Source organism: Schistocerca cancellata, chromosome 1 (genome assembly GCF_023864275.1).
Source record: "Schistocerca cancellata isolate TAMUIC-IGC-003103 chromosome 1, iqSchCanc2.1, whole genome shotgun sequence".
Taxonomy (NCBI): Eukaryota; Metazoa; Arthropoda; class Insecta; order Orthoptera; family Acrididae; genus Schistocerca; species Schistocerca cancellata.
In genome coordinates, this window is record NC_064626.1 from 1,138,137,242 (window position 1) to 1,138,151,321 (window position 14,080).

Here is a 14,080-nt window from a genome sequence, read left to right on the forward strand (position 1 = left end):
AATGTTGCGAGCTGTAGTATGTGAACAATCATCATGTAAAGTTCACTTTCAGCACTCTATGACCAAATTATGTAGATACAGTCCTCTGCACGGAACAGTCATTGTGTGGAGCGAAAATATTAGTGCCACTTATATGTTGGTTTAGTGACCTCTTGATCATGAACGTGATTGACAATGTTAGTAAATGTATATAAACTTACAAATATACTCCAGTGATGCGGTGTAAAATTATTTTAATGATCACTTAAAGGTCTCTCCAGCTGACAAATGAATTTTAATAAGGAGGCTACAGTGGAACACAATTTTCAGTTCAGTAAACTTACAACTTCAGTGCTACTACTTGTCTGAAACACCAAGAAAGAAGTTTGGTTTTACAAGACTCTTAATGAGCAATTCAAATTGTCTACCTAAAAGTGAAAAGACAAATTTTAAACAGAAATTACAGGTTACATACACCATCATCATCTTCACTTTCATGGATTAGGCATGATGCCTATTCCAGATTACATGTGAGAGGCACTCAATAAGTAATGCAACATATTTATTTTCAAAGCCAATTTTGGTTTAAAACGAGCAAACTTTGTTGTGGGAAATCATGGAATATTCCTGCTTCAGCTATAATTTCATGAAGTTCTGATAGGTGGCAGTGCTGTACATAGCCTTCAAAATGGCATCTGTAATGAAGGTGCGTTCCACGCAGAAAGCTGTCATTTAGTTTCAGTGAACAAAGTCATTGTGAGTTGTTGGATGAGGCATCTGTCATCATAGGAACAAGGTCATGCAAACCTGTCTGACCTCCTGCGTGATGGCCAGCCATACACAGCTGTACCTCCTGCAGTATCGGCCGACGTGAACACACTCATCTGACTGTGATCGACAGATCACAGTCAAACACCTCATCACAGAACTGGACATCTCTTTTGGTAGTGCTGACAGACCCAGTTGGGGTACTCAGAGGTGTGTGCCTGCTCGATCCCTGACTGCCTAACAGAGGGACAATAAGAGGAACGAAGGACCATCCGTTAAGAGGTTGACTGTGACAATCTTTTGTCAGATTGTCACAGGTGACAAAACATGGGTTCATCACTATGAACTGGAAACACAATTAAACAACAATCTATCTCCTCCAAAGCAAAAGTTCAAAGCCGCACCCAGTCAGTAGAGTCAAGGTAGGGTCTTCTGGGTTATTCTGTTTGATGCCACCCCTCATGGTGCAACAATCGACTCTAAAGTGTATTGTGCTACCCTCAGGAAATTGAAGAAGTGACTTCAGAGTTTCCGTCGCTGCAAAAATGCAAAAGAACTCGTCCTCCTCCATGACACTGCAAAGCCTCACACAAGTCTGCATACCTGAGAGGAGTTCACAAAACTTCATTGGACTGTTCTTCCTCATCCACTCTAGAGCCTCGATCTCCCAACTTCAGACTTCAAATGAAGGATCCACTCCATAGGATGCAGTACAGAGATGATGGGGAGGTTACTGATGCAGCAAGACGCTGGCTCTGACAATGACCAGTAGAGTGGTACCACGTGGGCATACACCCCCTCCCAGTAAGGTGGTATAAGGACGTCACAGTGAACAGAGATTATGTTGAAAAATAGTGTTTTGTGGTCAAAAGAGTGTGGAATAATATGGTGTATTGGAATCCTGAGTAAAACCAACCTGCTTTCAGAAAAAAAAATGTATTGCGTTACTTATTGAACGCCCCTCACACATTATATAAAAATAATTTTATAATATTTAATGTCTTGAAAAAGTCTGGATGAAGTGCAAAGATGGGCATAGAAAGAAAATTTCAAATAAAATCAGAAATTGTGCCTAAAGAACAATACTATTGCTTATAAACTCATGTTAGGAAGCTGTAGCTGACACCATATCAATTATACATAATGTGAAGTTGTTTATTTCACAGAAATTACACAAAAAATAGAATTTAAAAAATGTTTCCATAAAATACAAAGGGAGAGCAACTGTTAAAACTCCCTGTCTTAATAGCTTTCACAGTATTTCTTCTATTAGGCAGAACAAGATATGCAAGAAAGACACGAAATGGATACTGCCATTAAGCATTAAATCAAATCAGTACAATATCTGTGATTGAAAAGTGAAGCTAAAATACTAATGTAATGAGAAAAACTGTCATGATGATACAAAATATAAAACCTTCACAATTCTCTCTCCAGATAAAAATAACAGTACAAATTATGAATATAGCTGTACTGAGATGTATGGTACAATTATTTACCTTTCTCAGCTCAATTTTAAAAGCTATAATCAGATACAAATATAACAAATATTTGCTGTTCAGAGTATTTTACAAATAACAAATGAATATAACACAGTGAAATATCAGGAGACAACACATTTGATATTAAGAACTTCAACTGCGTGATTAGGAACTCCTATCACTAAAAAACATATGAATGTAATTTTGGAGATATGAAGTGCCTAAAAATATATCTCTTGCACCACAACTTTGAAAACTCTAATGAGGCAGGGACCATCAACTCCCATCACATTTACCTTTCTATTAGTTGAGGATTCAATGAAATATTTAAAACTGAATTGTGAAGCAGATGAGGATCTCTAAGGTTATAATCCCCTTACTGTTTGTGGGAGACTTCAAGATTATTTAGCACTCCACCTAATAACATATATTTTTTAAATCCTCTCTCAACTGTAACTCCGATATCCACTTCTATCAGGTCTTGAGCCCGTCTGTACTTGCGAAAGCATCCTCGATCTTTCAGCTTTTGTAATGTATTCCAAACTTGTTGCCTTATCGGTTCATCTCGAATGTATGTGTAGACAGAACATTCTGAGGAAGAAGACACAGCACATTGTTAAAAAGCAGCTTTCCTCACAAGGTTATGAATTATAATGCAGAAACCAGCACGCATAGCTGAAAACATTCTTGTGAACTTTGAGGACCTGACCTAATGGCATTTGGTGACACCAACAGTTAAGTAGGACACAGCTCTGTATTCAGTTAACTTTTATGCTTAGCCAACAATCAATATTAACCTGCCAAATTTCCAGATTATGTTCAATGTCCACGACTTCATCTGCACAAGTACCATACAGGAAAATGTAGCTATTTAAATTTAAGCATACAAAATTATGTTGGACAATAATGAACATAATTAAAAAGGATTTTGGTAAATAATGTTTGATATAGTATCATCAGGAACACGAACAAACAGATTGGTCATACAGCTGACATAGGAGGGAATTGTATTGAGCTGAAAATTAGAGAAGTAGTCCTGCATTTTCATAATCATAGCCCAAAACAGATGATTACTGCTGGCTGTACAAAATTATAATTATAGAGGAACTCATTGGGATGTTCATACTTGTGCAACATATCTAGTCACTACCTCTGTCTCTACTGCATTTTATTTTTGAGTCGTAAGTTTAATTGGGTTACCTAACTTCAGTGGGCTTAGAAATTTCAGTGAAGTATATGGTAAAAGCTTTTGAAAATTGATTGTGTCCAAGAATATAAAAATTCAACTGGATAACTGATAAAGCTATCTTGGTTTATACCTCTATTAATCAAACTACCTGTTACCTCATGATGTGTACCAATGTGTTTGTGTTAATGGCACCACGGTCATTTTATGCTACTAATAACACTACTCCACAGCACTGAGAGTTATGCTTTGTTATTTGGAGGATGTCACTGTAGACATTAGGCACCATATTTTCACTGACACCGAAGTTGGAGGCATTGCATCAGTTCATATCAAAGAGATTTTTGTTGACAACTGAAGCTTTTTGGTTGTTCCATTGTATTTAAGAAATGCCATTGCTTTCTCTTTTAGGAAAATCAGGGCTCCATTGAATGCTTTCAAAGCCGAATGTGAACTGAAATATTCTGTTGATCCACAATTTGTAGACATTCAGGTTTAACAGTGAGCAAGTTGCACTGGTACCCAGAAGGAAATTCATTATATTTTCTGTAAACAACACTGCAAAGCAGCATGGCACAACCAGTTTCAGTTAACTGACCATCTGGTTGTCAGTTAATAAATATATCCCTTTCAGCTGTGACCCATATGAATATGAAAGTCAGTTTGTATAATTATTTTCTTGGCTTGTTTTCACTTCTCTGGCTCACACTGGGAGAGTCAGTATTGTGGGTCTATCCCTGTTGTTACAAATGCATTTCCAGTTCCAACTGTTCACGGCATACTGCTCTACAATGAAAATTCAGTATGCTGGCGAGTGTTGTTGCAACAGCAATGTAAGATACTTTGTTAGTCTTCATTATATTGTTTAAATGAATGACAGTATTAATGTTTTTCTTATGAAAAGAAATGTAATAACCACAACTGTACACTGTTATTTGTGATTCTCTTCAAATTATGCTTTCTATTGTGGGACACATAAAAACTCTCACTATTATACGGGTTAGTATTGTGTTTAGATTTTATCATTCATCTGCACATTCACATAGGTATTAATTCTGAGCAAAGAAATGTTAGTTTAAGTTCACTTTTATGTTAAAAACATTTATTGTAAGAGGGATATTATTGCTTTTGCCTCTGATATCAAACGGTAAATGCATTTTACCCAAAAGTGGAATACATAGTATCTTGAATAAAATGACAGACATAAGAGATTTGTCTGAAGTTGACAATGCTCATGCTGATTTCTCATTACAACTTGTAACACTGAAAATGCAGATAAAATACCTTCTGCACCATCCAAAATTTTTGCCGTTTAATATCCACTGATACTTGTACTGTACTTCTGTCTCTGAATCTGTAAGCTTTCTCACAGAACCTCTATTTAATATGTAATCGGATGTAATAGTGTATTTATTTGCTTGATTGTAATTATAATGAAAATACTGTAAATTGCTGGATAATAGCCAAGGGAACTTTATTGAAATGTATCAATAGCAACAATCAAATGGCAGTAGCTGTGCCACTGTTTATCTTTGCGTATGGAGAGTCTCTGTCGCGTTGCGAGCAGAGGGGAACAAGAGCAGCTTGAGTCATGAAAGAGTGAGGAAGTGTTTGTTGAGTGCTCCCACAGACGCAGTGTGCTCTGTGCTCAAGCCAATTTAGATGCCCCTGATTCGTTAACCTGCAAGTATTGAGAACGTGGTAGGAGTGGACAGGTGGAGGGAGCTGCAATTCCAACTATTGCCTGTCCCATAATTATCCATGGCTCTGGAGACAACTCGAGGTTCTCAACCACCAGCAGCAGTTCAGCACTGTCGTCGGTTACATTCTTTGTCATCCCCACATCTACAACACTGTAAGACTGTTAAGTGAAAAATTATAAATTTATATAGGGCTATTACAAATGACTGAAGCAATTTCATAAATTCACTGTAGCTCCATTCATTGACATATGGTCACAACACACTACAGATACGTAGAAAAACTCATAAAGTTTTGTTCGGCTGAAGCCGCACTTCAGGTTTCTGCCGCCAAAGCGCTCGAGAGCGCAGTGAGACAAAATGGCGACAGGAGCCGAGAAAGCGTATGTCGTGCTTGAAATGCACTCACATCAGTCAGTCATAACAGTGCAACGACACTTCAGGACGAAGTTCAACAAAGATCCACCAACTGCTAACTCCATTCGGCGATGGTATGCACAGTTTAAAGCTTCTGGATGCCTCTGTAATGGGAAATCAACGGGTCGGCCTGCAGTGAGCGAAGACTCAACTTGCCCGAACACGTGCGGGCAAGTTTTGTGCGTAGCCCGCGGAAGTCGACGAATAAAGCAAGCAGGGAGCTAAACATACCACAGCCGACGGTTTGGAAAATCTTACGGAAAAGGCTAAAGCAGAAGCCTTACCGTTTACAATTGCTACAAGCCCTGACACCCGATGACAAAGTCAAACGCTTTGAATTTTCGGCGCGGTTGCAACAGCTCATGGAAGAGGATGCGTTCAGTGCGAAACTTGTTTTCAGTGATGAAGCAACATTTTTTCTTAATGGTGAAGTGAACAGACACAATATGCGAATCTGGGTGGTAGAGAATCCTCACGCATTCGTGCAGCAAATTCGCAATTCACCAAAAGTTAACGTGTTTTGTGCAATCTCACGGATTAAAGTTTACTGCTCCTTTATCTTCTGCGAAAAAAATGTTACAGGACACGTGTATCTGGACATGCTGGAAAATTGGCTCATGCCACAACTGGAGACCGACAGCGCCGACCTCATCTTTCAACAGGATGGTGCTCCACCGCACTTCCATCATGATGTTCGGCATTTCTTAAACAGGAGATTGGAAAACCGATGGATCGGTCGTGGTGGAGATCATGATCAGCAATTCATGTCATGGCCTCCACGCTCTCCCGACTTAACCCCATGCGATTTCTTTCTGTGGGGTTATGTGAAAGATTCAGTGTTTAAACCTCCTCTACCAAGAAACGTGCCAGAACTGCGAGCTCGCATCAACGATGCTTTCAAACTCATTGATGGGGACATGCTGCGCCGAGTGTGGGAGGAACTTGATTATCGGCTTGATGTCTGCCGAATCACTAAAGGGGCACATATCAAACATTTGTGAATGCCTAAAAAAACTTTTTGAGTTTTTGTATGTGTGTGCAAAGCATTGTGAAAATATCTCAAATAATAAAGTTATTGTAGAGCTGTGAAATCACTTCAATCATTTGTAATAACCCTGTATATACATTACCCAGGCCCAGTTCTTTCACAAAGTATGACTAACTTGAATAATAACCTGCAATAGTTGAAACTTGCAGGGCACCTGTGTTGTCACTGTCCTCAGACATTGTTACCAAGCAGGGTCTCTTTCCTTTCCAGGCAATCACAGGTTGTTGTAAAATTATGAAAATTGACTAACTATTTATTGACAGATTGGTGTGTTTGCTAATAACCAGTTTTAGTCTATATTTTCTGTCTCAGTAACTGTTCATTCTTGTATTGCATAACAGATGCTTAACTAATTTGTATTTTTCAGTATTAACTTCATTCACTTAAAGTAACTAAAAATTTCACTGGCAAAACTAATAACTAAAGATAAAGCACAAATTAAGAGTGCACAATTTCATTTACTCTGCATTTAGCTTAGCGAGTGACTTCTACTGGCTTCTTATGTATTTTATTGTTGTTATATTTAAAGTAAAATCAGTTAGTCATTTGCTTAAAGGGAATTCAGTTCAATCTGTCAAAAACCAAAAGGAAATTTCTTGATTTTTTTTCTAAATTTTGCATTATGTTACACTGAGGTTACTGAAAGTTATTATTATTATTATTTTACACAACAAAGATCAAGTAAAGCCAGTCATTTATTTAACCAGTAATTTCATTTAGCATTAATTTCAAAATTTAGTATTTCTGAATAAGTACGGTAACTGCAAACTCAGTGCTTTCTGATTCACTTAAGCAAATAATCACTGGCGTGGCAACAGAAGGTTGTCACACCTTTTTACAATACAACAGTTCATGAAAAAAAAGGTGTGACAACCTTCTGTTGCCACGCCAGTGATTATTTGCTTAAATTTTTTTGCCATTACCTTTCTTAAGATTCTGGAGATTCATTGCCCTAGTGGGCTGGCAATAGTTTAATTGTCTGCATTTTAGCTAATCACTGTTTTCTTGGTATTCTCAGTAAATTCTGTAGAAAATATTATGTGGTACCCTCCCTGACTGCACCCCCCCCCCCCCCCCCCCCCCTCTCACGTGTGGTTCGTGAGCGACTGCACTATATTCCATCCATTTCGAAATTGTCATCAGTATTTAGATTAGGTTTAGAATAGATACTTCATTCACAAGGGTCTGTTGTACACTTTCCTCCAACTAACCAGTGTTATTTTCGCTCAGTAACAATAGCATTAAAAACTGTAAAATTTCATTAGGCATATGCGATCAGAGTCAGTTACATCACAATCCAGTAGGCCGATTAGGAAAGGGAGGTTAAAGAATGTCAGTGAGGGACATAAAAGAAACATCTTCAAAAGAAAGCAGTAATCTCACTGCATGTTCACAACACCGTGTGATGTCAAATGAGTCCCATGAAGAGAATCCTCAGTCTTCTAAATCAAGGACGATGCACCAAATGTGGATATGGAGAGAGATGGATTTTGTTGAGAAGGATTTTCTTTCTCCACATGCTTCCAATACAGAGGTGAAGAACATGTTAGTTTATTTAATGCATTTTTAATATTTAACAATACCAGAGAAGGAAAGTTGCTACTCACCATATAGCGGAGATGCTCAGTTGTGATAGGCACAACAAAAAGATTCACACAATTCAAGCTTTCATCCATTAAGGACTTTGTCAGCAGTAGACACACATATACACATACACACATGCACACACGTCTGCAGTCTCAGAGAGCTGAAACCACACTCTGTGGTGTGAATCTTTTTGTTGTTCCTATCGTGCAGGCAAAAAGGAATACAAATGTCTCAAAAATGAGATCAACAGGAAGGGCAAAATGGCTAAGCATGGATGACTAGAGGACAAATGTAAGGATGTAGAGGCGCATATCACTAGGGGTAAGATAGATACAGTCTACAGGAAAATTAAAGAGACCTTTGGAGAAAAGAGAACCACTTGCATGAATATCAAGAGCTCAGATGGAAGCCCAGATCCAAGCAAAGAAGGGAAAGCAGAAAGATGGAAGGAGTATATAGAGGGTCTATACAAGGGCGATGTTCTTGAGACAATATTATAGAAATGGAAGAGAATGTAGACAAAGATGGTGAGCAAGATGTATGAGACAGGCAAAAATATCCTCAGACTTCAAGAAGAATATAATAATCCCAATCCCAAAGCAAGCAGGTGTTGACAGATGTGAAAATTACCGAACAATCAGTTTAATAAGCCAAGGCTGCAAAATACTAACATGAATTTTTTACAGATGAATGGAAAAACTGGTAGAAGCTGACCTCGGGGAAGATCAGAAATGTTGGAACACATGAGGCAGTACTGACCCTACAACTTATCTTAGAAAATAGATTAAGGAAAGGCCAACCTACGTTTCTAGCATTTGAAGTCTTAGAGAAAGCGTTTGACAATGTTGACTGGAATACTCTCTTTCAAATTCTGAAGGTGCAGGGGTAAAATACAGGGAGCGAAAGGCTATTTACAATTTGTACAGAAACCAGATGTCAGTTATAAGAGTTGAGGGGCATGAAAGGGAAGCAGTGGTTGGGAAGGGAGTGAGACAGGGCTGTAGCCTATCCCCGATGTTATTCAATCAGTAAACTGAGCAAGCAGTAAAGGAAACCAAAGAAAAATTCAGAGTAGGAATTAAAATACACGGAGAAGAAATAAAAACTTTGAGGTTCGCTGATGACATTGTAATTCTGTCAGAGACAGCAAAGGACCTGGAAGAGGAGCTGAACGGAATGGACAGTGTCTTGAAAGGAGCATAAAAGGTTAACATCAACGAAAGCAAAATGAGGGTAATGGAATGTAGTCGAATTAAATTGGCTGATGCTGCGGGAATTAGATTAGGAAATGAGACGCTTAAAGTAGTAAATGAGTTTTGCTATTTGGGGAGCAAAATAACTGATGATGGTCAAAGTAGAGAGGATATAAAATGTAGACTGGCAATGGCAACGAAAGCATTTCTGAAGAAGAGAAATTTGTTAACATCGAGTACAGATTTAAGTGTCAGGAAGTCGTTTCTGAAAGTATTTGTATGGGGTGTAGCCATGTATGGAAGTGAAACATGGACGATAACTAGTTTGGACAAGAAGAGAATAGAAGCTTTCCAAATGTGGTGCTACAGAAGAATGCTGAAGATTAGGTGGGTAGATCACATAACTGATGAGGAGGTATTGAATGGAATTGGAGAGAAGAGAAATTTGTGGCACAACTTGACTAGAAGAAGGGATAGGTTGGTAGGGCACATTCTGAGGCATCAAGGGATCACCAATTTAGTATTGGAGGGCAGCGTGGAGGGTAAAAATCATAGAGGGAGACCAAGAGATGAATACACTAAACAGATTCAGAAGGATGTAGGTTGCAGTAGGTACTGGGAGATGAAGAAGCTTGCAGGATAGAGTAACATGGGGAGCTGCATCAAACCAGTCTCTGGACTGAAGACCACAACAACAACACCGCAACTCAGCATCTCCGGTATATGGTGAGTAGCAAGTTTCCTTCTCTGGTATTGTTACATTCCTTCCTAGATTTTCCATTGTTTGATTTTTAATATTTAAGCATACATCCCATATTGGTTACATATATTTTTTAAGGTGCCAGTGGTATTTAAAAACCCTTCACAGTACTGGTCTCAGTATTTCCCCGAAGATTTTTTTTACTTTTGCACCAGAATTCACAAATAAGTATGTATTATTATTTACAAATCATTTTGATCTTAAGCAGTTTAATGTATGGCAGGAAGGATTAAATGTTCCAGTACTATCCAGCAAAGAATCTCAAGACAGATTTCTTTCCCTGAGAAATAATTTTCACCTTGTAGATAGTAATGCATTGAAAGAGGAAGTAAAAAGAAATGAACAAGGGAAAGTTCAACCATCTATCGATACCGTTGGGAAAGTTTTTATCAATCTACCTAGAAATTACAAATCGTATTACATCAAGAACAGGTTGTAGTGCTTCGAGAATTTCCGCATAAATGCTAGAACCACTCGCCCTTCTACCATCTCGAACACATGATGTTTTAAAAATAAGTGTGAGAGAATGTACATACTGCGCGACACATGTTTGTGTGTGCAGGCTAGAAAGGAGTAACAAGCACAAGGTAGATGCGACGGTCAAACAGCATCCACAAGTGTTTGCCGCCCGCGCCGTGTTGGAAGAACATGGATTGTTTATGTATCTTATGGTGTTTTATATCGTTGACTATTGTAATGAGAAAAAAGAAGAACAGTTGAAACATCGTTAATTATACTTCATGTGTTGGACGTGCTAGAAGCTAGGCAGGTTCATAAATTATGTGGTTGCAAAAACTACACTATTGTAAATGTATTTAATCGAGTCTCATGCTAGATGAATCAGTTGACTTGCAAACATTCAAATATTTATGTGAGAAGTGGTGAATTTGTTCTTTGTGGAAGTTGAAATATACTAAGACTACACTGAAAGTATTCTGCGAGTATCCACTTATTTCATGGGGGGGAGTCTGTTACATTCTGTTAACCAGCAGTTTCTTTGGAAAAGAAGTTTTTAGGAGATCAACATAGCCGGCTATCCAGAGAAGAAGATCGGCTGTGCATAGCACGTAAGTCAGCTGATGTGAGAGAGGTGTGAATTTTGCAGGCAATACAACTTCACATCGCTTCTTATCATCAACATCGTTAAACGTGGCGACCAGTGGAAAGGACTTGAAAAAACGGGAATTTTGAGAGTAAATCGAAGCAGAAGATATGATGTGTTGCTACAGCAACCAGGTATAACAAGACAAGAGAACTGTTTCAAGGAATTGGATTCTCCCTAAAAAGTTCAAATGGTGAAAGTTAATAATCACAATAAAAGAGAAGACATAAGGAAGATATAACATTAAAAGAAGAGAGAGAAGACTCTGACATATTAGACTAAGAAGAAATATGACGAGAAAAATTCATCGACGAAGATCCGGTGTGGGGAGTAAGCAGCTCTCACGCACGTAGTGGGGACGCAGATGTGGAAACCAGCCTAAGTCCGATGACGCCAGCACCAGTCGCTGATCACAGGTGATGATTCAACATACGCCCGCCAATGCCGATGCTGAAACCAACATTCAATGTCATTGGCACCAGTGCTGTTCACCAGCGCTGATTCCGCATCCGCTCACCAACGCAGTTAGAACTCTACGCCGGGTGAGCACAAAACAATAATTATTTGAGTGTAAAGATAAAAAGAAACTGTTGAATAATTGACTGTTAGTATAGTTATTATCCTCAGTGTAGAATTTTTTTGATTTACAATGAGGAGCCAATTCTGGATTATGCAAGCAATTCTCTGAGTGTAAGCTAGACGGGGAAGTACATCTTAACCTTTTTGTGAAAAACTTCAACCAAGCCTTGCCCAAGAAGTGGGAGGATTCGAAAAAGATTGAGTTTGCTGTGGGGTATCTATTAGGGGAAGCCTCAGAGTGGGGTACGGTAAACAATGAAAACTTTTCCTCTAGGGAAGATTTTCAAAAGAAATTTAAAGAGAAGTATTGGTCAGCAAATGACCAGGAAAAACTGTTATCGGACTTGTGGGACCCGAAGTATTACAGTAATATGTGGGGAACAATGAGAAAGTATTTCGACTGGCATTTAACACAAGCGAAATATTTAGATAAGCCAATGGAGGAAGAGAGGTTAGTTCGAATTTTAATAATAAGATTGCCCATTTACGCAAGGAAGGATATATTATGTAGCAGGCGGAAAATGGTTGAAGAATTATTATCCATTGTGGACAAACTGGATGCCTTAAATAAGCAGTGCAATGAGAGCGTACACCAGAACGAAAATCAGAATTACAAAAGAATTAGTAATAATAACTTTAAAAGACATTAGGCTAACTTAGCTAAAGTACACCAGTGTAACCAGAATAATAGTAATGATAATTATCAGAAGAAGCATCCACCTTCAAATTTAGGTCCAGTAACTTCACAGGAATTTGTGTCAAGTAATAATAGAGCAAAAAGTGGTAATATAGTACCCCGGTTTGGTAACCAACCGGTGATTACTAGTAATGAGGAAAACATAGTGTGATCTGGATCAAGGACTGGGGCGCAGGTCGTAGAGATACACTAGGAGGCTTGGCTTATAAGAAGTATGTTAATTTCATGGACAAAATACCAACAAAAGAATGGTTGTTACTGGAAGAACCAAACTTGACTACCAATAATCCACAACCAATAATAGTAGGAAATGTGGAGATTTTTGAAGTGAACATATTTATAGATTCGGGGAGTGAGGTGTCACTCATTTCTAGCGCGTTCTTTAACTTATAACGAGGTAAACATCACCTACCTCTGTTACCAGTAACTGGAGTTTACATGGTTGGTATAACAGGAACGAAGAGAAAAGTTGTAAAACACGAAACCCAGGTGACACGAAACCCAGGTGAATTGCCACATCGGAAATAATTTGTTTCATCAGACATTGTTAATAGTAGAAAATATCAATACAGATGTATTATTTGGGTTAGATTGGCTATTAGAATTTAAAGTCATTTTAAATTTTCAAGAAAATCTTCTATGTTTTGCGAAAGGGGACAGTAGATATTGGGTACCGTTTGTGACAAACAGCTACACTGGTAAACAAACAACTGAGAGTCAATGTCTGCGATTAACAGCTACAGCACAACTGTCACCGGAGATCAATAATGTAGACCAATTAGCATATAGAATTGATATACAAAACAAAGTAAAAGAATGCCCAATATTAACCAATGCACAAAAACTAGATTTATATAGAATTCTAATGGAATATGAAGAAGTATTTTCTGATCGTCCCAGTAATATCAGTGATTACATATGCAAGATTAAAATCAAAAGATGACACTCCATTTTTCTGTAGGCCATATCCAATACCAGTAAGTTTGAAAGAAGCAATTAAGGAGGAAATTGACAAAATGATTGACAACAATATAATAGAACACAGTTCTAGTGTCATGAATAACCCTTTAGTAGTAGTAAAAAAGGTTACAGGAGGCGTGTGATTAGTGCTAGATGCGCATACATTGAAGAAGCATATAGAAACAAAACGAAACAGACCAATTAACATCGAAGAACTGTTATCCAAATTTGAGAAAGCAAAGTTTTTTAGCATGATGGACCTAACTGCGGGATATTGGCAAAATAGGTTACATCCTGAATCAAAGAAATATACCACGTTTCTGTTTGATGGTAGATCATATCATTTCAATGTGTTACCATTTGGACTTAATATCTCGTCTAAGTATTTATACGTGCACTGGACGAGGCATTAGGGAGAGATTTGTTACAGGATTTAATAATATATTAGATGATATTCTCATAATCTCAGCTACCTGGGAAGAACATTGCCTAACACTGAGTAAGACCCAGAAAAAATTTAAAGAAAAAGGTATTACAATGAAATTGTCTAAGTAGCACTTTGCAAGGCAAGAGCTTAAGTTTTTAGAGCATCTTGTAGGGGTACAGAGGATTAGACCGGATCC

General features: G+C 38.1%; 1 protein-coding gene across 2 annotated transcripts in view; it reads right to left on the reverse strand.

Annotated features, from left to right (window-relative positions):
- Positions 1-216: 216 nt before the first annotated feature.
- The window catches only part of LOC126092799 (uncharacterized), a 211,449-nt gene continuing 197,585 nt past the window's right edge, over positions 217-14,080 (reverse strand). For both annotated transcript variants that reach the window (XM_049908536.1, XM_049908530.1), the window contains one exon: positions 217-2,819. In XM_049908536.1, the coding sequence (XP_049764493.1) occupies positions 2,605-2,819 (215 nt within the window). In that variant the 3' untranslated portion in view covers positions 217-2,604. The remainder of the gene's footprint in view (positions 2,820-14,080) is intronic.